This window comes from Cervus elaphus, chromosome 21, assembly GCF_910594005.1.
Source record: "Cervus elaphus chromosome 21, mCerEla1.1, whole genome shotgun sequence".
In the NCBI taxonomy this organism is placed as follows: Eukaryota; Metazoa; Chordata; class Mammalia; order Artiodactyla; family Cervidae; genus Cervus; species Cervus elaphus.
The window spans coordinates 56,828,526-56,855,124 of record NC_057835.1 but is presented as its reverse complement, the minus strand read 5'-3'; the positions used below and the strand labels follow the sequence as shown (position 1 = coordinate 56,855,124).

Genomic DNA, 26,599 nt, shown 5'->3' with positions numbered 1-26,599 from the left:
AATAGAGGGTTCCAGTCACAGAACCACATCTCATCACTGTTTAACACCCTGACCCAGGATTCTCTACTGTGGGGGGATCACCCCACTCCTGGAGCGTTTGCAAGGGTGTGTGGGGGGCATTTGTTGGCCCTCCCAGTCACTGGAGCATGCTGCTGGCCTTTTATGGGCAGCACCATGATGTGCCAAACCTAAATTGTTCTTCCCAAAACGTCATAGCATCTCCTGTTGGGAAAGTGAACTGGTTGATTGAAATCCAAATAAGTCACATCATTTAGCCATCCAATACTAATATAGTTGTAGTAGACTGATGATGAAAAATTGTTGATTTTTTTTGTTTCTGAAGAGAGACTCAGTGATTAGAAGTTTGGAAAGAGTGGCAATGTTATAATCAAAGTAGATGTTATTCCTTTTCATTGTTTACAGGCTGCAAGAGAAGGGTGAGATTTGGTCTCTGCATGTATGGAAATGCAGTTGAGTTGGTGAAACTAAATCCATTACCACTGTATTTACAGATGAGCTACTTCTAGACACCTAAAGTCAGTAGGTTTATTTCCAAGTTATAAACCTGGACTGGACATTTTTTTTTAATTAGTTATTTTAAAAATTATTTATAATAATAGTAACCATAATACTTAAATTTGAGACTTACTGTGTACCTGCCCTATTTTAAGCCATTAATGAGTATCAAAACAACCTTATGGAATGTGTACTGTTAGTTCCATTTTTCAGGTGAAGAAATTAAGGCACACTTTTTAAAAAATTGTGGGTTCCCAAAGCCCAGGGACTGTATTTTTTTTTAAGTTTTTATTATTATTACTTTTTGACCATGACTCGTGGCTTGTGGAATCTTAGTTCCCCAACCAGGGATTGAACCCAGGCTCTGGCGGTGAAAGTGCCAAGTCCTAACCACTGAATCACCATCAGGGAATTACTTTAAGTGCCAAGTCCTAACCACCGGACACTTTATTATAGAATAATACATACTGCACTAAAATCTTGAAGAATTTTATAATTTAGGATAAAGCCAGAGTGGGTGATATGTAAACAGTGCTAAGATTTACCTTTATGATTTACATGGTACAGTGACTTAGTCCCATGACTTAACTGTGATTTTCTGTAAGGACATGGCCTACTTAAATATAACTTGATAAGATTGGACAATAGGATTTTATTGAAATATCAGCAAAACATGTTAGAAGCAATGATATCGAGATTTAAATGATTTTGTGAACTATATATGGTTCCTTTGTGCTCTCAATGTCATTCTTCCTAAGGTGAGAAAAGTGAATTCTTAGTTCCAAGTCTGAATGAGAGGTGCTAATTGCCAAATCCATCATATGTCTCTCAGAGAAATAATTATCCAAAAATAGAAGGTTTGAGTGATTGAGCTTGATTGTGATTGATAGGTATGCATAAGTCAAGTATGCATTAACATACCCCCAAAATTTGAAAATTTGTACATATATAGGCAAAAATATTGCATAAAATTGTTAATTCTGTGATCTTGACTTATAATCACTGTTTCCTGTTTTAAGCCAATGGATTTCCTTTTGTATTAGTGTCTCAGAGTTTAAGAAATTGTATTTTTATATAAAACAACCTTAATTTAAGGTGATTGTTAAAAACACGATATTTACTACTTAAAAATCTAGTTTTAAGATTACATGGCATTTTAAAAATGTTGTCATTTTATAATTAATAAAATCCATATTTTACAAATTTCTGGAGCATTCCTGAATATCAGATGAACCAACTGGAGACCGTGTAGCATCTATTTTGTGTTACTTTTAAAAAGAAAATTTGTTGAAGTATAGTTGATTTACAATGTTGTATACATTCTGTATTTCTTTTAATGGGCAGCCTTCCCTCTTCTATTACCCCAAGTTCAAACAACAGCTGTTCCAAACTGATAAGGTTTAGATGAGACTCTCTTAATTGAGAAATGCCTAGTTATTATCAATGAATTAGTGAAAATCACCTCAGTGTCACACCAAATAAATTACATTCAAATTTTATTTCAGGAGGCAATTTCCCCACCAGCTTAAAAAGCAGAGTTAATTTTTCAGAGACAGGATCTGACCACAGACATTGTTGGAACTGGCTTCATTTTAGGTTTTTAAGAAATCAACTGAAAGGCTTATAATATAAACATTTAAAATCCAGTGTGAACTTCTTAAATAACTAATTTAGCATAGCATATTTTCAGGGACTCTTTAGCTTTGCAAATGCACATTATAATGCCTGTGTTAGATTCATAGGGAGTTGCCTGTTGGTCTCCACCACAAGATTTCCATTATCCTTATAGATTCTAGTTCATTGTGCCATAATTATGATGAATGAGTTTGGAGTCTTTAGATAACATTAGAATATCTTAACTTTTCTAATTATGAATTTAATTGAGGTAATTAAGAGAAAGCATTCAATTTTAGGATCATATTCTTTCCATTCGTAGCCCTTTAGGCCATAGAAGTCCAAGTATGTATCTATTAAAAACATGAATAGGCTCTGTGTTTATTAAGGGTGACTTAACTATGGTGGACTGTTGTGAACTTGCACTCATCCTTTGTATCTCATGTAAGTTAGTGGCTAGAGAAGAGAACTATGTAGTACCCAGGGCTATGAACTCAAACTACCTGGTTCAGATTCCATTTCTGCTACTTTTTGTGATCTTGACTAAGAAAACAGTCAATTAATTTTTTTTTTTTAATTTTTTGGCCATGCTGCACGGCATGTGGGATTTTGGTTCCCTGGCCAGGGATCGAACCCATGCCCCCTGCATTGGAAGGACAAAGTCTTAACCACTGGATTGCCAGAGAAATCACTGATCTTGACTAAGAAGAAATTTCTCTGAGTATTACCTACCTCATGGAATTGATACAAGAATTAAATAGCATAGTAATTAGAAGCTTAAAAAATTAAAAATTTTAGCATACCTAGTAAGAGTTCAATGATGTTAGTTACTTATCACTAAATGGGTCATAAGAGCACAGAGAACCCCAGATGGTCATCCATAGAGCCCAACTTTTATGAAGGGCAGTCTTCCTGTGTGTTTATTTTTTATGTTAATGCAAATTCTTACTTTATTGAACTATAATTTGCATATAATAAAAGGTGCATATTTTAAATGTGCAGTTCAGTGAGTGCTGGCAAATGTGTTTGGTGTATTTGTGGATTTAATAAACCAGGCTATAGAACATCTTTATTTTCCTCAAAAGTTCTTTCTTGGTCCTTTGTAAATTTTGATATGATTTCTATCACTGAAGTAAAAGAAAATTTCCTAAAATAAAGGTCATTTTTTAAAACAAGAATTTTTACTTTTTTTTAAAACAGGAGTTTACCAGAAAAAATGGCATATTTTGTTTCTTCCCTCAATAAAATTTCAATGTTTCAAACATATGCAGGTATGTGACCTTTCTGTGTGAGGGGAAGGCAGGGGAAGAGAAGTGCATATACTTTATTTCATCAAATCAAGTACAACAATGGTTGTAAAGTGTACTATATTATTTTATGTTGTTCTAAGAACAAAAAAACACCCAAGACAAGGAGTGCAGTAGGAAGCCCTGACATTAAGCCAGGATCTACAAAAAGCCAAGATCTGTAGCCAAAAAACTACATTTCTGGTGTTAGGTTGATTGAGAAATAAACTTATCTCACTAAGAGAGACAGCAGGGAAGCTTAAGCATCTCAACTTAGGATGTTGATCAAGGAAGGAAAAAAAAATCTCTGCTGTCAATTTAAACCCACAAACCAGCACTCGTGGAGATTTATGCTCTCAGTATGGTCCAAAAGATTCCTCAAGGAGATCATAATTTATTTCAATTTAAAGAGATCTCAGTGCCAGGCCTGGGGTGATTCAGACATGAAAGATGTTCAAAAATGAAAAAAATGTGTGTCTTGGAATCAATCAAATATGATCTATCCTGGCTTTTTTCTAGAAACTTACTGTGAAACTTAGTGTGAAAGTGTTAGTCGTGTCCGACTCTTTGTGACCCCGTGGACTGTAGCCTGCCAGTCTCCTCTGTCTATGGGATTCTCCAGGCAAGAATACCAGAGTGGGTTGCTATTCCCTTCTCCAAAGGGTCTTACCGACCCAGGGATGGAACCCAGGTCTCCTGCATTGCAGGCATATTCTTTACTGTCTAGGCTACAGAAGTCTATTTTATTTAATGTGAAACTCCTACGGAAAAAAAAACAGTTCATTTGATAGAGTGAACTAATAAGAGTAAATGTTTAAAAGAATGTACCATGTACCGTTACTGGTCCATTTTACTAGTGTACGTAAGACTCATATACAAAGCTGCAAGCATTCCAATCATAGTTAATGTATTAGTATGTGAGAAAAATTTAAGATGTTGGTCCGTAAATATAAGAAAGATTTCATTTTTAAAGAGCATAGAGAGGAGGTTGTTCTCTTGCCTTCCTGTTTTCTTTTGGAAACAAACATCTATGCTCAGCCCAGGTTTTCCTTGTTCTCTGGATCCTTCCATTACCAGCGTCTGTTTGGTATCAGTTACCACTAACCCTTGGTCCCCAGGAGATGCCAGTCTGTGTGAAGCCATGTTTATTGTCTTATTTGCAAGACTGCATCAGAGACAAAAGAATGAAACACCTGCTTCATTCCTTCGATAATCCAGTACCTTCACTATGTTATTTGCTGTGGCTAGGTAATTTGGAAAATTTGTAAAAGACAAATCTTTATGTTTATGTGGAATATTCATAACATTTTATTTCTTGTCCTTCCCCTCCCCATGCCAGAGATCACTAGGATTTCACCTTCACAAGGAAGCACTCAAGGCGGCACCTTGCTAACGATCAGTGGACGGTTCTTTGATCAGACAGATTTCCCAGTCCGAGTTTTAGTTGGAGGTATTTTTCATGATTTTTTAATAAAAGAATGAATACTTCCTTTAATTATTTCTGTGAAAAATAGTAGTTGTGCTCAATTAATGTCTTAATTTATGAACTGGTATTTCCAGATGGGCATTTGGTCCTGGAGCTTGATTCTTTTCCCACTGCAATTTTCCAGTGAGGACTGCTCCTTGCAGCCTTACGTGACCAGGGTTTGGGCTCTGAGGTCAGCACCGAAGGGCATTGCACAGCAGCATCATGGCTGCCATCAACAAATTGCTCGCCACGCCAAAGACACACATAACCTCTATTTAATAGACTTTCAAATTACCTCTCTGAACTGTTACTATTTCTTAATGGGTTAGATAATTACAGGGAAATTTAAAGTGGCATTTCGGGAGACTCCTCATCCCTTTGTCATATACTCTGCCTTGTCTGGACATCAGTAATTACAGATTGTATTGGCCTTAGAAAGAGCATTAATTGGTTTACAAGTGTACGTTGGGCTTGATTCTCTGGTTGTGCATCACTTTCATATGTCTGGTCCAGATCTGCTCAAAGGTAGGGAGCTAGGCAGCTCAAATGGGAAGTTGGGAATGAATGTATAATGGGGATCTTCTCACTGAGTTAAAATGACCTTACCTACCTTGATGGACAAAGGACAGGACGTCTGTCCAAGTACCTGGTATGTAATTTTTCTGATCGAGCCTTCTGCTCAGGTGATTTCTACTTTTAAGGAATCTGCTGATGAGCTAGCCAAAATATGATTTCAAGAAAAGAAATTCACAGAAAGCAACCTTGTGTAGCATTCATAGGACATCTTTCCTATCCCATGAATTCTTCCTGGCCACCTGCATAGGCCAAAAGATTTTAACATTTCATATAATATGTTATTCTGTTTTACTACCTTTTAAATATTAAAAACAGGAATATAAACAATTTTGAATTTGTATGTTTTACATCTGACATTATGATACAGCTGATATACAAATATTACATGTTAAGTTTTTTTATAGTATTTCTTTGCCATTAAAGTGCAGCCAGATTTGAGATTTTGAATCCTCAATAATTTCTTGAAAATGATTGGTTTTTGTATCTTTCCTTTGCTCCAACAAAAATGAGTTAAGTTGGTTTAAAATATTGTTAAAATATACTGTTTTATAGTTCAGTGATCTTGCATCCACAAAGCATTCAAATAGTGAAAGGTTGTATTGAAGTGTACATTTTCCAGGCCACCAAACAAAACTTGGCAAAGATACTTTCCTCCATTTCCCTTACTTCTGTATTCATGGATTATTTCCATGTCAGTAAATAGTTAATGAGGGTTGACCTTTCATGAAGCACTGTGAGGAGCACTTGGGAGTCTAAAATGTAAACTCTTACTCAAGTCTAATTGTGCTTATGTATTACGATAATCATTCTTATTTAAAACCTTGTCTGTTTTGGTTTCCATCTGTCTGTGAAATAAATTATTATAAATTTACTTTAAAATTATTATCCTTTTTGTTTTTATTTAAAAAATTTGAACAAAACCACTATTATCCTAAGAAGACTGGAATCATCAACTTTTGTAAATTTTAAACATCACTGATTTATTCAGAAACTTTTCTCCAGGGAACAAAACATATAAGGCTTCACTTTGGACCCAGATAAAATAGCTTACAGTGACATCATTTTAATAAACTTTTGTTTCTCAGAAATTATGAAATATTCTAACTCAGATTTGTGAGATTTTGCCAGCAAAATGTTGCCTTGTGGAAGTACAACTAATGAACAACTAAAGCACAATTAATGCGTGATAAGCTTTGATGGAGAACATGTAAAGGAAATGAAGACCCTTCAGCTTTACCTCTTGCTTGTGCATCCTGGTTCTAATTGAAAAAGCACTCCAATTTAGGCTGGTGTGGTTTGCATTCTGAAGCTCTGTAGTAATGGCTCTGCCCTTGCTTCTCTGTAGGTCAAGCCTGTCATATTTTGAATGTCACAGAAAATAGCATATGTTGCAAGACACCCCCTAAACCTGATATTCTCAGAACTATATATCCAGGTAAGTCACCATTGGAGAGAAAAACCATTTCTATATTTGCATAAGAGGAATATTACTGACAGATATCTGTAGTGTCTTAGTCTGTTCAGGCTGCTGTAACAAAACATCATAGACTGAGTAGCTTATAAACACCATTGATTTCTCAAGATTCTGGAAGCTAGGAGGCTAGGAATCCAAGATCATGGCACTGGCAGATTAGGTATCTGATGAGAATCTGTTCCTCATAGATTAGGCGTTCGCAGGGCTGGGGGGCTCTGTGGGGTCCCTCATAAGGGCACTAATCCCATTCGTGAGGGCTCTACTCCCATGGTCTGAACACTCCCCACAGGCCACACCTCCTAATACCATCAGATTGGGCATTAGGTTTCATTAGGTTTCAACATTTTAGTTTTGAGGGGACCCAAACATTCAGCCCATAACATAGTGAGAAAAAATACCATCTGAGCTTTTTACAATTTGTAGTGAGAATGATAAATTTCTTCCTAGTTTTTCTTTTATTTCTGGATTTAGGAAATATTTCTATTAAATTAGCTGAATCAAGGCTATATGAGTGGAGGTAAACCTGGCCTAAATTTCTCAGACACTTTGTGAAAGCTCTATTGATAGAGTATAAAGGTATTTTTATTTCAAATCAAATGACTGTTACTAAATGTTGGTACAGGCTAATGGAAACATTTTAAATGCTTTTTTCCTAGTTAAAAAATAAATGAGTTCAGTTCAGTTGCTCAGTCGTGTCTGACTCTTTGCGACCCTACGGACCACAGCATGCCAGGCTTCCCTGTCCGTCACCAACTCCCGGAGCTTGCTCAAACTCATGTCCTTCAAGTCGGTGATGTCATCCAACCATCTCATCCTCTGTTGTCCTCTTCTCCTCCTGCCTTCAATCTTTTCCAGCATCAGGGTCTTTTCCAAGGAGTCAGTTCTTCGCATCAGGTGGCCAAAATATTGGAGTTTAAGCTTCAGCATCAGTCCTTCCAATGAATATTCTGGACTGATTTCCTTTAGGATGGATTGGTTTGTTCTCCTTGCAGTTCAAGGGACTCTCAAGAGTCTTCTCCAATACCACAGTTCAAAAGCATCAATTCTTCTGTGTTCAGCTTTCTTTACAGTCCAACTCTCACATCTATACATGACTACTGGAAAAACCATAGCATTGACTAGATGGACCTTAGTGGGCAAAGTAATGCCTCTGCTTTTTAATATGCTGTCTAGGTTGGTCATAGCTTATCGTCCAAGGTGTACGTGTCATTTAATTTCATGGCTGCAATCACCATCTGCATTGATTTTGGAGCACAAGATAATAAAGTCTCTCACTGGTTCCATTGTTGCCCCATCTATTTGCCATGAAGTGATGGGACCAGATGGCATGATCTTAATTTTCTGAATGTTGAGTTTTAAGCCAACTTTTTCACTCTCCTCTTTCACTTTCATCAGAGGCTCTTTATTTCTTCTCAAATGGCAGAGGTTAAATCCTTATCTAGAAGGATTTAGGTGTGATCACAGGGAATGGGAGAAATGGAACTCAAAAGTCTTTTCAGATTTTTCACCTGTGGCCATTGAAGGTGCAGCTGAGGGCTTTGAGGTCTGAAACTAGACCCCTGTGATGCTGTGCATGTGTGCACGTGGATTTTGTGTCTCATCTTGTGCACCCAGTGAAATCGGTTTATAACTGTGTCATTGGTTGGTGTTTGAAGCCAAATAAATTCAGTTTATTAACCTTTTAAATGTCTTTGTTTTGAATGATATTTTAAAAGATGATTTTATTTATTTATTTATGGCCGTGTTGGATCTTCATTGCTGTACAGGCTTGTTTCTAGTTGGGGCGAGCAGGTGGTGGTGGTTTAGTCACTCAGTCATGTCCAATTCTTTGAGACCCCATGAGCTGCAGCCCACCAGGCTCTTCTGTCCATGGGATTTTCCAGGCAAGAACACCGGAATGGGTTGCCATTTCCTTCCACACTGCAGCTCTCTAGTTGCAGTGCATAGGCTTCTCATTTCGGTGGCTTCTCTCGTTGCAGAGAACAGGATCTAGGGCGCGTAACCTCCAGGAGTTGTGGCGCGTGTTCTCAGGAGTCATGACTCCCAGGCTGTAGCGCACAGGCTCAATAGTTATGGATCACGGGCTGTTGCTCTGCAGCATGTGGGATCATCCTGGATCAGGGATCGAACCCGTGTCTCCTGAGTTGGCAGGCAGATTCTTTACCACTGAGCCACAAGGAAAGCTCTTGAATATTTTTAAAATGACCAGTTTAAGAGGAGAATTTTGATATTTATAATTGATTACTTTAAAAAAAGTTATGTATACCAGAGCTTGCTGTTGCTTAAAAAGGTTGACGTGCTCAAGCTTTCTCTAACCAAACTCAGGGGAAGAGTTGCAGTCATTATTTTCTAGATTCAGACATTCTAGCCAAGCCTAAGCTGCGGGAGGAAGCGGGCACCTGATTGTTGTTGTATTTTAAGGAACAAAAATAAAAAATGAGATGGCTTCATTATAATTAGGAAAAAATAACACTGGCAAGTGTTGTTGTTGTTCAGTCGCGAAGTCGTGTCCGACTCTTTGTGACCCCATGAACTGCAGCAGGACAGACAGGAAAGGGAAGGACTTTCCTGTCCTTCACTATCTCCCTGAGTTTGCTCAAACTCATGTCCATTAAGTCAGGGATGCCATCTAGCTAGCTCATCCTCTGTCATCCGCTTCTCCTCTTGCCCTCAATCTGGCAAGTGTAAGTTTACTTTAAATGAGAATGTTCTCTCTCTGATTCTGTCCAAGAAGGAGATGAAATCCTACAGCACAGAGTAATGTTAAAAAGAAGAAAAGTATTAACAGAAACGTAAGGCAAACAGTGTGTGTTCACTGAGCCATTAATTGAGTAACTTTTATTAGAGATAATAATCAGGGTGAATGTTTTGTAATCAAATAGTCTGAATCTTGAAGTTTTGAGTGTTGACTACATAAAGCAACATCAGTCTTATCAGAAATAATAATGATATTAATACTATCTTATATAAGGCATTCACTATGTATCAGGTACTTTACATATATATGTGTGCATATATATATATAGGACTTCCCTGGTGGCTCAGATGGTAAAGCGTCTGTGCCTACAATGCGGGAGACCCGGGTTCGATCTCTTGGTCAGGAACATCCTCTGGAGAAGGAAATGGCAACCCACTCCAGTACTCTTGCCTGGAAAATCCCATGGACAGCGGAGCATGGTAGGCTACAGTCCATGGGGTCGCGGAGAGTCAGACACGACTGAGTGACTTCACCATCATCATATATATATTTATTATATATATAAAATATATAATCCCCATAGCAGTCACACAAGTCATAATATCATACTCATTTTATATAATGTAGAATCAGAGGTTTAGATGTATGAAATAATAAATAAATTGTAGACTGTCTTAATAGCACTCTGTCCTCTGGGTACATGTAGAGATATATATAATTGTTTTGTTTATATATATACTCTAAAAATGTGAATAAAAATAGAATATCTATAAGCACTACACAAGTAAAAGTTATTGAGATACTGCATCAAAATTCTGATGAAAGCCTTCTTTTATTATGTTCAGGAGGGAGAGGTCTAAAGCTTGAGGTGTGGAATAATAGCCGGCCAGTACGTCTTGAAGAGATTCTCGAATACAGTGAAAAAACTCCAGGGTACATGGGTGCCAGCTGGGCAGATTCAGCTTCCTATGTTTGGCCCATGGAACAAGACACATTTGTTGCACGTTTCAGTGGATTTTTGGTGGCTCCAGAATCTGACGTTTATAGATTCTACATCAAAGGTGATGACCGTTACGCTATTTATTTCAGCCAGACTGGACTTACAGAAGATAAGGTAGGGAAGCCACAGCATACCACTTGATGTTATAGAAACAATATGATAACCTTTATATATGTCCCATTTATGCTACACTAAAACCAATGACTATACTAAAGAATTTATGTGGTGGGTCCTTGGCTATTTTATCACATGTGATATGAGCCATAAAGTCATTATAGAAAACCTAATGCCTAAAAGAAAATGTTTTTCCATACCTAAATTTTCCCTAAGAAAAAGTATACATTTCCTTTAAAATTGAAGATTATTTTTATACTGAAAGAATTATAATCACCCATAGGAAATTTGGAGAGGAGTACAAATATTTCACTATTCTACCTAGATCTTTTTCACTATTACTTGGTCATGAGATTAAAGTGTTTTATCTCCTTTTGTCTATATTTTATTTTTTACATAAAGGGATCATGCATCCAATTTGATAGTCATTTTTGTAATGTATTAGTCTTTTCACATATTATTAAATAGCTTTTATGATGCAATGTTGATGACTAAATAGTATGTTATTGCATGAGTTACTAAACTTAAGTAATTTTCCCCATACTGATATGTTTTTAACTTCTGAGATTCTATGATCACAAATAATACTCTGTTGAACATTTGTGTTCATTACATTATTACATGTTTTATGTTATTTCTTTAGGACCATTTCACAAATGTGAAATTAATAGATCAACAGAATATCCACTCATTACATATATGGCAAGGTTGTCTCTCAGACTGGATGAACAAGTTTAAATTCCTGCCTGTAACATATTAATTCCAATTTTGCAGTAGTTTTTCAGCTTGTTTCTTTTAAAGACAGGATAGTTATTTCTGTTGGGAAGCGCAAAGTCTTCTCTTTGTAGAATGCAGACCTATTTAGTGATCTTTGGCATCTTTCAGATCTCTTTTTAATGATCTCATTTGGATTAAGTCCCTCAAAGTTCTCTGCAGAAAAAAAGAATATTTTATTTAAAATTAAACAGTCTTCCTCCCAGTGTGGATCTTTAAATTTCCCATTTGCAGTTCTAATTGTGGAAAAGCTATGATCTGTGTGTGTTCATGGAATAGTGTGGTTGATGTTCATTAAGGTTGCAAGGTGTGAAGTGAGCTTTGATAATTTTTTAAGATCCTTTTCATCATGAATAATATATTAGAATAAAAATATGAAGTATTTTCATGTTTTTCTGTTCATAAAAGGTCTAAGGCTGAGAGGAATAATAAATGATAAATAAATGCTGAAAAGGTTTATTAGTAAGTTTTTTTCTGTCTCTCTCTCTCCCCCCCTCCCTTTTCTCTGTCTTTTTGGAATAAGGTGAGGATTGCCTATCATTCTTCCAATGCCAACAATTATTTTTCCAGCCCAACACAGAGGTCAGATGATATTCATCTTCAAGAAGGAAAAGAGTAAGATTTTTTTCTTTTCTTTAAACTATTGTGTGATATTTAAAAACCAAGAGTTTATATATAAAAATATTTTCAACTTGTTTTCTTGGTGGAAGTGATACGAATTTATTGGTTCAATTTGTAATTTGCCATTCTCCATAATTTTGTTACATTTTGTTCCTGTATTCTCAAGAATACTGGCATTCAGCTAACTAGGGAAATTTGAAATCTAAATTATTCCTGTTATAGAAATGATAATTTTGTGAAATTTACTTAATCCTGCTTCAGTTTCTTACTAGGACCTTTCAGTCAATCCAGCCATCAAATTCTTTGCTCCTATTTTCTCTGTTGCTGGAGAAAAACCACAAAACCACATTGATTGGTGCCACAGTTAATATATATTTAATATTCTCATGATTTATTTCAGACCCTGGGCCAAGTACTGGAAATTTAACTAAAGATATTAAAACATACTCCCTGCCCTTAAGTGGTACATTTTTTAGTGCTGAAAGGTCCAATTTCAGAGAGAAAAATGACGATATTATTCAAATAGCTAATAATCCCATTCAAAAAGCCCTTCAGGATTCCTAGAAAATAGGGAGGTAAAAAATGTGATACATGCAAAATAGCTGTTACATGTAGAACATCAAGAGGTTCATGTAAATTACCTTCCATTTACCATTTGTATTTGTTAGGTTTTGCTGCATAAGAAACCATTCCCCCAGATTTAGTAGCTTGAAGCAACAGAATTTTGTGATTATCTAGGTGGTTCTTTTGATCCTGGCTATGTTAGTTGGTGATTAATGGTCCAGGATTGCCTTGTTCACATATCTGGAGTCTCGGCTGGCCTCGCAGGAACTGAGGTATCTAGGATATCTGAAGCCACAAGGTCTGTCCTGACAGGCTGTTGCAGTGTCCCAGCAGTCAAGAGGGCAATTCCTAATGTACAGGGGCTTTTTAAACTCTGCTTATGTCACATTTGCTAATATCTCAGTGACTAAAGCAAAAGGCTAGACTTAGATTCAGTGGGTGAAGACAGACTTCACTCCTTTTTTTTTTTTAATTTATTTTTGGCTGCACTGGGTCCTTTTTGCTGCACTCAGGCTTTCTCTGGTTGCAGCAGACAGGGGCTCTCTTCGTCACGGTGCGCAGGTTTTTCGTTGCGGTGACTTCTCTTGTTGCAGAGCGCGGGCTCGAGACACACCGGCTTCAGTAGTTAAAGCTCTCAGGCTCTATGGAGTGCGGCATTGGTAGTTGTGGCACATGGGCTTAGTTGCCCTGAGGTATGTGGGATGGTCCAGGACCAGGGATCAAACCTGTGTCCTCTGCTTTGGCAGGTGGATTCTAAACCTCTGGACCACCAGGGACATCCTGGGCTTCGCTTCCTGGTGGGAAGAGTTTTGTTTCTCATTCCAGCACATCACCCTTCCAGATATTGATTAGATTATGCTCTTAGGAAGCATCATGGAGTTGGTCAGAGAGGGTTGGGATCAATGGTACCTGAGAGAAACTACACTGAATGTTCTCACTGAAGTCTTAGGAGTAATAAGCATTCCATTCTTTTTCTCTTCCCCCGTCTACGATCACTGCTTTATATACTTAAGCCTTTTCTTCTTTAACCACAATCGCCAGGCCAATTCAGAGTAAATGGAGTACCTTGTTAATTTCTATTGCTATTCAGTGTCAATACACCTTCAGGCTTTGCTTTGACCTTGGAAAATGAGTTCAATTTACCTGCTTGACAAGAGCACAGAGCTTGCATGAAGGTGGCTTGTAATACATCTGCTGCCTGGTTATCTGTGCTTCTGCAAACTAGCTTGGAATTTACACATCAGCAGGAATAATGATGCCTGTGAGTTTTGAAATTGAGGCCACATGGCTGGTTTGTTGCACAGTGGTCCCTGGGACCTTTTCGAAGATAACTTGTCTTGCCCGTTCATTTTACTCAAATAATACAGCCTACCTCTACGTGCATATCTCTTGGGTCACCCCCCTTTCTATTTGAATCCTACCTCAGTTACTAACTTTTTAAAATACTTTTTCAGTCTTTAAAATTCTTAGTTTCTGTAATTCATGTGAACAAACAATAATATATGTATTTATAGGATTTTGTGACAATTAAATAGAGTAATGTCTGTGAAGTGCTAGCATGTAGAAAGTGCCTTAAAATATATTTAAGCTGCCAATAAGGATACAGAATTTAATGGTTCTTCTCCAAGTCTGGGCTTCCCTTGTGGCTCAGCTGGTAAAGAATCCACCCACAATACAGGAGACCTGAGTTCGATCCCTGGGTTGGGAAGATCCCCTGGAGAAGGAAAAGGCTACCTACTCCAGTATTCTGGCCTGGAGAATTCCATGGACTGCCATAGTCCATGGGGTCACAAAGAGTAGGACAGGACTGTGTGACTTCCACTTCACTTCACTTCTCCAAGTCCTGCTCCCTAGTTAGTATTGCCTACCTTGATTTGGCAGAGATGGCAAACAGGTTCTCAGGGCAGCTAAAAGCCTGACATAATCCTCCAATATCAGTCCTGTGGAGGAAATGACCCAGGGCCCCATCTCTTTGCCAGATGGGAGATAAAAAATGCACTTCATTCACAGTCTTTCATGAACCGTGGACACTTTATCTCCATATACAAGAGTATCTGCTGAATAATGTGAGGCCATTTAAAGGAACTCCTAGCTGGCCTCTTCAAGGAAGGGAGCAATGGTGACCCTGATAGAGACTTAGGTAGGAAAGATCCCCTGGAGGGAAAAATGGCAACCCACGCCAGTATTCTTGCCTGGGAAATCTCATGGACAGAGGAGCCTGGTGGGCCATGGTCCACAGGGTCCCAAAGAGCCAGACACAACTGAGCAACTGAGCACACACACAATAGTAGCTTCGCACTCACCTGTAACAGCTGGGGGGTGAGCAGCTAACTCTGAATAGGCAGTTGGATGGTGGGCAGGGGACCTCAGGAATCAAGAATTCCAGATTTAAGGTGTGACTCTCATCTGGCTTGTTGGAGGGCTGTCATAAGTCTAATCAGTAAAAGTTTCCTGAGGCAGTGTTTTATTTCCCAAGTTACAAGTAGAGATGATATTTAAGGAACTTAGGGTAAGAGTTTCATCCCTGACACATACAACCACTCAGATACAAAATAGATGGTATGTCTGAGCCTACCTGACATTTTCCTAAACACATTACAGTACTTTAACCTCTTGTGTCCCCTGTATTTTATGTCAGGAAGTTTGTTATAACCTACAATGTGATTGTTTTCAGCTCCTTGAGGATAGAGGGTAGTATCTCTTTCAGTAAATATTTATTGACAAAGCTGAGTGAATTAGTCATTTTCTTCATCTCTAATGCAGATATCTTACACAACTCATTTTCTTTTAGCAAACTGCTGTGAAGTATTTTGATAGTTAAAATCAGGAATGCATGTGTGCTAGTCGTTTCAGTCGTGTCTGACTCTTTGCGACCCTCTGGACTATAGCCCGCCAGGCTCCTCTGTCCTTGGGATTCTCCAGGCAAGAATACTGGAGTGGGTTGTCATGCCCTCCTCCAGGGGATCTTCCCGACCCAGGGATCAAACCCACGTCTCTTACATCTCCTGCATAGGCAAGCCGGTTCTTTACCACTAGCACCACCTGGGGACAATATAAATCATTTAACGGACAGGCATTTTATATCATGTAGAAATTTTATTCATTGAAAGCAAAATTCATGATAAGTGCTCTGGAGAAAAAGTTCCAATCTTTAGTTATTCTATTTTCCAGATATTACATTGAAATCTTGCTACAAGAGTACAGACTAAGTGCTTTTGTGGATGTTGGACTGTACCAGTATAAAAGTGTTTATACTGAACAACAAACAGAAGATGCAGTGAGTGAAGAACAGGTCATCAAATCCCAATCAACAGTTGTCCAGGAAGTACAGGTTGGCCATGATTATAGATCCACCTTAAAGAAAGCAAATGTTCAAAGATAGAACTCTATTTGGTTATTAACTGTACTAGGTAAGATACTGTTTGAAGGGGAAGCAGTCATGGGAGATTATTAAATTGTACCTTGGAATATCTGTAATTATAAAGAGCCTGTTATTTGATGACTTGCACTTTAAAATAGTTTATTGTTTACAATAAACTATAGAGGCATTCAGTAGCTGATTTATGATGCTTTTAAAAAATGTATTTTTCCATATAGTAAATAGATGGTTTTTTTAAATTGGGGAATAGGTTATAACATTGGAAAACTGGGAAACAACTCATGCAACGAATGAAGTGCAGAAGGTCATGGTAACCGGCCCATGTGTAGAAGCTAACTTATGCTCACTTTACCAGTATAGATTGATCTATAACATGGAAAAAACTGGTGAGTTGTAAAAAATGAGGTAGGCTTTATTTCTCTTTATGTATAGACAAAATTTTAAAAAGGTATTTGCTTTAGTCAAATTCTACTATCTGGAAAATACAGTTTTAATAGTATGCTAGGTAAAGAAGCAAAGTCCTACTATGAAGAAAACTCCTCAGACTGGGATAGAAAATGGCATCAATAAAAACAACTTTCAGGTATATACTGTCATTTTCTTCTATAAGGATCTTGATAAATGCATATTTAAACACACAAAAACATATCTTCAACTCACAGGTATAAGTTAATAGAAATTAAATTTATCATTACAGACAGGTAATCATTTCTTCAATTTCTCAAATTAAGCGATAGACCTATGAGACATTAGTTTATCTGTTAATAAAGATATTGTATTTCTTATTTTATAATAAATCCAAAAAAATAATTTTTCCTACTTCTATCATTTCAATAAGTAAATATTGATAAATACTTACTATTTGCCACATGGGATGCTTATTACCATGGGAGTATTAAAACAATAAAATATAAGCCCTGTCCTCAATAGATCACAATCCAATTAAGTAGTCAATAATATTGAATTTGAATCTTTCAGGACATAATTTAATTAAGTAATAACTTATGATACAGACTGTAGGTACTTTAAAAAATTCAGATATGAGACATCACTGCTGGCTGTGGTAGTACAGAGATTGCAACCCATTTTTTCCTGATTAAAGTTCCTAATCATTTGACTTTTTAATTTTGTTTTATTTCGTGCAAAGTCTGGCTACCTGCTGATGCTTCTGAGTTCATACTGCAGTCAGCCTTAAATGATCTCTGGTCTATAAAACTGGACACAGTGCAAGTAATAAGAACACAAGACCCCCGAAGCTATGTTTACCTGATAACCTTTATATCAACTAGAGGTAAGCATGTACTTCGTTTTGAACTTCCATAATGTTTTTTCTAGGAAACAAATTTGTATCCTGTGCACCTCCATTGAAAAAGGTAAAAGCACCATAAAATGAGAGGAGAAAGGAAGTGGATTCATAGTGTTGATCAACTTCAGGAGAAACAGAAATTAAACAGTTAAATTTTTATATTGTAATTTAAATTTTAGTTGTATTTCAAGGAGTATACAGCTCCAAATGCACGAGAAATACACTACACTATAGACTACAAATACACTATTAGTAATAATCTACTTATATTTAGTAAAAATTAGTGAAGATATTTAATTCTGGAAATGAAATTTAAGTAAATCAGTATTTCTCAGGAGAGACTTAGTCTGGCCAGATCTTGCCCATTGAAAGGATTCTGTGGTAAACCCATGTAGGAAACACTGCATACCACACCTTCTCCTTGAAGATTTATAGAACCCATTAGAATATTAAAATCCCCAAGGGAATGCTGCAGTGAGCAATAAAAACAACAAAGCAATAAAAACAAAAACAAAAAAAAGCAGTGCACCTGTATTTAATATAGCATTTTTCAAAATTTTTTGATCTCTTTACCCTTTTCAAGTAATAGCTATTAGCTTCCAATTACATTTTCAAGTCTTGAAGCCAAATTTAGCAACCAGTTTGCTGTCTCAGACAGTAAAGAGCCTGCCTGCAATGGAGGAGACCTGGCTTTGATCCCTGGGTCAGGAAGATCCCCTGGAGAAGGAAATGGCAACCCATTCCAGTATTCTTGCCTGGAAAACTCCATGGATAGAGGAGCCTGGAGGGCTACAGTCCATGGGGTTGCAAGGAGTTGAACAGGACTGAGCAACTAACGCTTTCTTTCTTTCTTTGGGTATTTGGGATTTCTGGCTCATGTAATAGATCCCTGAAGAAGTTGCTTTTTTTTTTTTTTGAGCAATCACTATTTTCTAATTGATATAAGTAAAATGTTACTTCAATGTTTATGTTTCATTGTATGAAATTGTTAATTTCATTGCTGAGTAGAGAATTTTGTTTAACAGGAAGTTCTAAAAATTTCCATAGGTTATCTTGTCAAAATGCTATATAAATAAAGATATTGTTATCTTTGTTCTCTCAGAAACATGTTTTTTAGATCTAAGAGAAATTTTAAAGGTTCAGGAGAAACCTTAACAAATATGGTACTAAAATCATAACTGGGCAAATTCTTGGACTTTACTCAACAGAGAAAGTCAATAGGATTTCATTGTTAAAGCATCTTCCCAGTGAAGAGAAACATCTGAGGACAAAGCCTGATTTCTCTCAGAGTGAGATGGTATAAACAAGCCTCACAGGCATGAGACTGTTTCCTGTGATTCACCTTTGAACTCTATTTGTATCTGAGGAAAAGAGCAGTTCCCAGCCTAGCCCTTTACACAATGATGATGGTACTGGAACAAAAATAAAAGGATTTTTGGAACATTCTATTGCCCATTGATTTTTACCTCTTGATTCCAACTCCAACTTCTGTTTATCTTTCAAACTTCCTTTTACGCTACAAAAACAGAACCTTAATATATATAGCCCTTTATCTGCTATTTTGCTATTTCTACTATGGCTAAATCTCAGATTTGAGGATCTGCATCTTCTCCGTTCATCGTTTTTTTTGTGTGTGTGATAATACAATTCCAAATAAAACCAGTTTTGTTAAATCTGAGTTTCTTTTATGGCTATATTGGTACTTAATTGACTGCCTCAAATTCTGTTTGGTACTTCATTGCAGGAGACTTTGATCTGCTCAGTTATGAAGTATTTGAAGGGAACAATGTCACGCTGGCTATTACAGAACAAACCAAAGGAAAACCCAGTTTGAACACCTTCACACTCAACTGGGATGGGATCACTTCTAGGCCTCTGACGCCGCAGTCATCAGAAGCTAAAGTATGCTGTGTTCATTTTTCAAACAGAAAGCTACTTAAACATCAGCCTTCTACAAAAATACATTTTAAGGAGTGGTAATACACCTCCTGGGGGCATGATGGGTTAGAGCCAACTCATAGCAAGCAGAGAAGTGGGAGATACCACAGTGACAGAGGGAATGAACGGGGAGTTCTTAGGTCTGTGCCAACAGGGTCCGGGTATCTGTATATGGGGCGTCTGCTCATCAGGAACGTTTGCTTGTGAGTTGCTGCGTTTCCACAACTGCCTGTACAGTGAGTGTGAGTTAATATTTGTTTGATGACTAAAGATCATACACTATTTCAAATCTTTAATTCTAAATATGTATGCTTTGCCAGAGAAATAACGGTGTGGAAATTATAGACCTCATAAATGTGTGCCAATTCCTGTATTATCCAGATTTTTTCTTAAATAATAAAGGATTGCAGAATCTGTATTTCTTCTTTTGAGAAACAGAATGCATTGGAGTATATATATGTTTTCCAGTTAATGTTTCATTTGATTGGGAAAGCTATTTATTTGGAACTGTTTAATGAGGGGCTAATTCACTTAGTTTTACCTCATTGATGCTTTTAAAAAACTGCTAAACAAATATGCCTACAGTATGTAATAACTAAATAAGCTAAGATCAGCCAGTTGGATGTAACTATTGACATTCTAAAATAAAAATCTTTTTTTTTTAATTAAAAAAAAAATTTGGGGCCATGCTAGGCATCTCATGGGATCTTAGTTCACTGACCAGAGATCAAACTCAGGCCCTTGACAGTAAAAGTGCCGAGTCCTAACTGCTGGACCATCAGGGAACTCCCTAAAATAAAAATCTTGAAACAGTTATTATACTGAAATTATCATATATAAACTTAAAAATTATTTAGGAAATGACTTCATAATTATGACTAACATGGGAATTATCTTATGAAATTGTTCCTTTAAAACGAATTAGAATTAGTAGTAAAATTACTAATGTTCTACCCTTCATAAAGAAATTACTAAAGCTTTAGTTATTATTTATTAATTATTGTTAATTTAGTTTCAGGCAGCAGTGGAAGAAATGGTTAGCAGTAAGTGTCCACCACAAATTGCAAATTTTGAAGAAGGATTTGTTGTGAAATACTTCAGAGATTATGAAACTGATTTTAACCTGGTATGGAATGTTTAATTAACCTCGGAATGGACAAGATAAGAATTCATATAAATGTTTGGAATTTTGTCATTTTTTGATTAGCATTAATTCCTTTATCATTTAAAGTCAACTTACAAATATAATTTTGTTATATGTTTATTGATAAGGTTCTAGCATCTTCCTTCATTATAAAATGATTCACTTGTAAAAGCAGTATTTCTACCACATATGAATTTTCTTAATCAAGACAAAGTAGGCAAGATGGGTAAATGTGAGATCTGTAGGGTTTTTTGTTTGCTTTCTTAGATTCAGAGTATATTCTTTTTCCTCATGGCTTCAGAGAATATAATTTGTAGTAGAGCATTATATAGTGAATTTCTTCTGTTGCTTTTTGAGATCACCCTCTGGTCAGTTAGTATGAGGCCCAGTCAGTATTTACTTCTTTGGCAAATACAAAGATTTTTCTTTGATTTACAGTGATAAATTTAAAATATACTTATCTTCCTAATTCTTCTTTTGAAGACTCAAGGAAGCCAGATATTCACCATTTCCAAGTGAATACCTTAGGAATAAGAAATATTTAGGCAAGTTATTCAATTCAGATCAGTACTCCAGAAATAAATGAGTCCTTTAAAATATGTGTGTATATATATATACACACACACACATATATATATAACATATATCATGTCATGCTTTATGCAAACAGTTATATTAGTGGAAAGGGAAAATCATTTAATGGGCTATGTTTTCAACTTGATTTAATAAATATACATGTATTCAGGTTTTTCTGTCCTGAATGTGATACTTGCAGACAAGGAAACTGAACAAGTAATTTACATTATACTCCTTTCCTACTTCATGTACAGTCATCCTCATAACACACATTCTTGACTCACGTTGCCTTGACTCTGAGTTTCCCAGCACCACTCTCTCACATCCCTGCTTCTCTGCATGTATTTTAACCCTCTCTCTAATGCTGCTTAGCTCCCCTTTTCTTTTAGATAGCAATCCATTTGTCTCTTCTCCTGAGTCATCTTTTTTAATACTATTATGTGAATTAGACACCTCCCTTCAGGCCTAGTTTTTTAATCCTTGGTTCCTTTGTCCCAGGCTGGTGGGCTCCTGTGTGTACGGATAGGGTGCTTCGCTCCTTGAACCCTGGAGATTAAACAAAAAATAAGCAAATGAACAAACAAGCCAACACCTGGCACAGAGTGAACACTAAAAATCATCTGTGAAAGGAGTGAATAAATGTCCCTAAGGATTTCATAATATAAAGGGACATGTAGGGCTTAGGAAATAGTCAAATACAGGGACAGGGATTCTACGATTATGGATCTAAGTGAATGATATAGAATGAGAGCCTTAGACTTTCAAAGAAGAGAGGAAACATTTCAAGTTAAAGCAGTTTGGGAAACAGTGGGATCTGAGTTGGAACTTGGATGACTTAGCTGAAGATGCTTGGGAATAAACCAGAAAAATAAACCATGTTTTCATTTGAAATATTGTTATTTCTGTAGGAACATACTAATAGAGGGCAAAAGACCGCTGAAACGGATGCTTACTGTGGTCGTTATTCCCTGAAAAACCCAGCTGTTCTTTTTGACTCAGCAGATGTTAAACCAAACAGACTACCATATGGAGACATTTTATTATTTCTTTATAATCAGGTAAGCTCAACAAAATGATATGCTAATTGAATTTGTAAAATACCTTGGTAATAAAATTTCATGAAATTTTGAGACAAAGAAAATTGCTTGTCATGTGAAATCTCATCACATTGGCGTCAGACCATGCTTCCCATTCTGAGTGCTTGTGATTTCCTCTTCTGCTGATTCTCAAATAAAGAAATTTGGAGGCACAGACATAAAGAACAGACTTGTGGACACTGGGAGAAGGAGAGGGTGGGCTGCTTCCAGAGAATAGCATTGAAACATATACATTACCATATGGAAAATAGATTGCCGGTGGGAGTTTGATGTATGATGCAGCGAACCCAAAGCTGGTGTTCTGTGACAACCTGGAGGGGATGGAGTGGGGAGGGAGGTGGGAGGAGGTTCAGGAGGGAGGGGTCACGTGTATGCCTGTGGCTGATTCATGTTGATGTATGGCACAGGCCACCACGATGTTGCAAAGTAATAATCCTCCAACTAAAATAAATAAATACATTTTTAAAAATATGTAGTGCTACACACATGTATTCTGCTTTATCTTATAATTTCAGGAAAGAAATTATTTGCATATTAGTGTAAATAGTAAAATAATTAAAAATATATAATCTCTTCAATATTCCTTATTATTTAAGAAGAAACAAAAATGGATTGCCATTATAGTGATTTTGGGTATCTACTCAGGAAAAAGTGAAAGAAAATCAGAGGAAATGCCAGTTTTAGGATAGGTATTTAGGATAGGTATTACACACTTCTAAGCCAAGAGATCATAGATTTACCCTTTCTATTTTTAAAAAATTATCCAGTTGTTGTAACACATGTTCTAAACTTCTAAATTTTAGATATATCTGGCGTTCTTAAGGAGTTATGGAGAATTAAAATTAGTATTTAATGAGTTTTGTATGATAACAGGGCTTCCCAGGTGGCGCTAGTGGTAAAGAATACGCCTGTCAATGCAGGAGACACAGGAGACAAAGATTTGATCCCAGGGTTAGGAATACCCCTGGAGGAGGGTCTGGCAACCCACTCCAGTGTTCTTGCCTGGAGACTCCCATGGACAAAGGAGCCTGGCAAGCTATAGTCCATGGGGTCACAGAGTTGGACACGACTGAGGCTCCTTAGCATGCATGATGGTAACACGTCCATCTGTAAATGTTCAGCTGCATTCAATCCTAGTTAATCTACCTGAATGCTTCTGTCTTCTTTATGTGTGTAAAGGGCTTTTAATTCACTGAAGTGTTCAGAGTTGACCTTCATCCTTACATAGCTCTCTGACTAGAGAGAGTGAATTATTTCCTTTTCTTAAGGAAATAATATCTAAGAAAACAATAAAAGAATCATTCATTGTGAGGTCACATCAACTCCACTTCCTCTTCTATAAAATCTTCCCAATTCTTCTGCATCTGATTGTCTAAAGTTAATCATTCCTTCCTCTATGTTCTGATATATTTTGTATTAAAAAAGCTCAGTAGACATTTATTGGATTGTATTGAATTAATTTGAATTTCTAAAAAAAAACTTAATAGTAAGATACTTTTACTAATTTTTTAATATTTTCTATGTAGTTATGCTTAGCATACAAAGGATTCCTGGCAAATTATATTGGTCTAAAATTTCAATACCAAGACACGAGCAAGATTACTAGAAGCACTGATACACAATTTACATTCAAGTTTGCATATGGAAACAAGTAAGTTGCACTGTGAATTTGAAAACTTCATACTATAGTATGTAAACTATGAATATAAATTCATTTCTTGTTTGTTTGTGTTTGAGAAATCTTGTGCACCCTGGGTCTAACCACGATTTTTCTGTCTTCTACATAAGTTTCCTTACAGAAGTAGTTGTGCCAAAAATAATCTGTAGATTATGAAAATAAAAATTGTTTCTTTCATCATCCATGACCATTTAAAAGACAAAACAATGGTAAACTTTAGAATTTAAGTTATATATTATTAAATCTAATAGTGTTTCTAGTTAGTGAAGGAAGGTAGAGACTGCTTTATCACAGTATTATCATTAGACTGATCACTGAAAAAAAGTGAATGTGTGAATGGAGAAAATAATATATTTTGATGGACATACCAAAGGGAGAAAAGAAAGCGTTAGTCGCTCAGTCCTCAGTCATGCCCAACTTTTTGCAACCCTGCAGACTGTAGCATACAGTCTTAACCACTCGACCACCACGGAATTCCTGAAAAGGGGATCTTGATGGAGGGCTTTCACTGCTGGATGAAGAAACTGCTCCCCAGCCCTGCCATTTCAGGCTTCCTGCTTTCTTAATCATCCGAACACTGTTTTCAAAATGCAGGGATCAGCTTTTGATTTCATACCGTCAGAAATGTGTAAACTCCAAAACACATAGTAATATGTTGGACTATAAGGGGAATTTTATTTGTTAAAGATTTAAGAAAACGTTTTAGATGGATCTCCCATGAATGGGAGAAAAGGGGTGATGTAAGGAGAAAACCAGAGTTCCTGTTGGTGCTCCCTGAATTCCATCAGGAGAAAACAAGATGCGCCCACTGGCCTGATGACAGGAGCAGTGACAGGATGGGACCAGACAGGTGAGGGGGGGCAGACAGAGCCAGTCAGAATTCTGGGCTTGGATGCAGTAGCTAATGATACGCTGCACTTCTGTGCCCCAGCCCAGCTTTTGTTGTTGTTGTTGTTATATCTTATGTATTTAGTTAAAATCATGTTTAACATTCACATTATTGTGCCAATGTAAATATCTATGGTGGGCTCCTAAAATGTACCGTTATTATGTTTCCATTTTTCCTCCCTTATTTCCTTCCTTCCTCCCTTCTTTCCTTCCTTTCTCCCTTGTATGTATTTTTTTAATTAACTTTTTTTTTTGTTGAAGGATAATTGCTTTACAGATTAATTTGAAAGTTTTAAAGTTTTGCCAGTGCTCATAACTTTCTCCTTACAGAAGTGGGATGAAAGATAAGAAAAGAAGGGAAGTTATAGTCTTTGGTTTTCAAAAAAAAAAAATGTTGTATTTCACGCATAGCCTTCTGGCATCATATCCTGAGCATATAGCCCTAATGACCGTCAGATCTTCTGCTCAGTTAGATGAAGTGGGGGCAACTGGGAACCAATTTTAGGCCCTGGTGTCAGAATCTCTAATCATGAGGTAGGAAGCCATAGTTGAAATGTAGGTACCCAAGAGATGTTTGTCAAAGAGGAAATATTTAAGAAGAACCCTTCAAAGAATGGTTCGGGACACATGAAAAGTCTACCACTGAATATTCCTTAAATTGTTGGACTAAGCATTAAAAGATACTTATTTATGTTTTACCCCAGGAATAAAATCTAGAATCATGCTTTCATAGGATGTAAAGAAAGAAAAATTTTTTATACACAAAGACAGAAAGTTCATCAGATACTGAAGTTTGGTAAACTTGAAGTGGACTTCGAAGGGCAGAGAGCTGAGGGAGCTCTGTGTATGAAGTGGACAGTGTTGGCACAGAACTAAAGGAAGCTGCTCTCTGAGAAAGTTGCAGGACACTCTTGAGTCTTGTTTTCTAAGAAAAACTTAAAATGAGTCAAAACCAATTCCTCCCCACCCTAACAAAAGAAAAGTAATCTTCCTGAATTAATGCTTTAAAAAATGCCCTTTTACTGACAGTTCAGATTTCACTCTCCAATGACGTTGATTAAACAGAGTATGGCTCTTATGTTTGCACTTTTGACATGTTTTATTCGTTTGGTCCATCTTGTCTGGGGCTTCCCTGGTGGCTCAGATAATAAAGAATCTGCCTGCACAGGAGACCTGGCTTCGATCCCTGGGTCAGGAAGATCCCTTGGAGAGTGGAATGACAACCCACTCCAGTATTCTTGCCTGGAGAATTCCATGGACAGAGGAGCCTGGTAGGCTACAGTCTGTGAGGTCACAAAGATTCAGACACAATTGGGTGACTCTCACTTTCACTTTTTCACTTCATCTTTGTTTTTCACAGAAGATGAAGAAGATAGGCAGAAAAAGAAACAGGCAGAGACATAGAAAGAGACAGAGTATTGAAGAAGGTGTTGGTTTCCCTCCCATGCATAAATGTATCTCTGAGGCTATTACAACGGTTTAATCCAATATGTAAAATGGGACCAAAGTTAGCTCCTGGAATGAATGAAGTGACTGAGAACAATCCTGCAATTCCCTAGGGTAATTGTTGAATCTGGAGAGGCCACAGCCACTCTCCGTTGGCCATCACACAGGAGGGAAGCAACGCCAAGGGTCAAGGCAGCCCTCTCTTGTGTTAATAGGCAAGGGGCATGGAAAGCCTGTGCACAGAAGGAATATATTCCACTGCGTCATATTCGGTTTGATTCAAATCAGGGGTAATCTGTGATGAATCATTGTGAAGCAGAAGTCCTTCTTGAAGGGACATTCTTCATGCCCAAATTGAACTATGGAATCACAATTTTAATTTTGATCACCACCACCTATATGCATTTCATTCTTCTTATTGCAGCGGGATTTTGGAAGATTT

General features: G+C 36.9%; 1 protein-coding gene across 1 annotated transcript in view; it reads left to right on the top strand.

Moving 5' to 3' along the window:
- The window catches only part of PKHD1L1 (PKHD1 like 1), a 167,617-nt gene that overhangs the window by 25,166 nt on the left and 115,852 nt on the right, over positions 1–26,599 (top strand). Inside the window, exons 10-21 of the mRNA XM_043880265.1 lie at positions 3,331–3,401; positions 4,756–4,866; positions 6,806–6,895; positions 10,478–10,746; positions 12,044–12,135; positions 15,877–16,036; positions 16,335–16,470; positions 17,232–17,375; positions 19,135–19,292; positions 20,341–20,454; positions 21,957–22,106; positions 23,672–23,796. Of these exons, the coding sequence (XP_043736200.1) occupies positions 3,331–3,401; positions 4,756–4,866; positions 6,806–6,895; positions 10,478–10,746; positions 12,044–12,135; positions 15,877–16,036; positions 16,335–16,470; positions 17,232–17,375; positions 19,135–19,292; positions 20,341–20,454; positions 21,957–22,106; positions 23,672–23,796 (1,620 nt within the window). The remainder of the gene's footprint in view (positions 1–3,330; positions 3,402–4,755; positions 4,867–6,805; positions 6,896–10,477; positions 10,747–12,043; positions 12,136–15,876; positions 16,037–16,334; positions 16,471–17,231; positions 17,376–19,134; positions 19,293–20,340; positions 20,455–21,956; positions 22,107–23,671; positions 23,797–26,599) is intronic.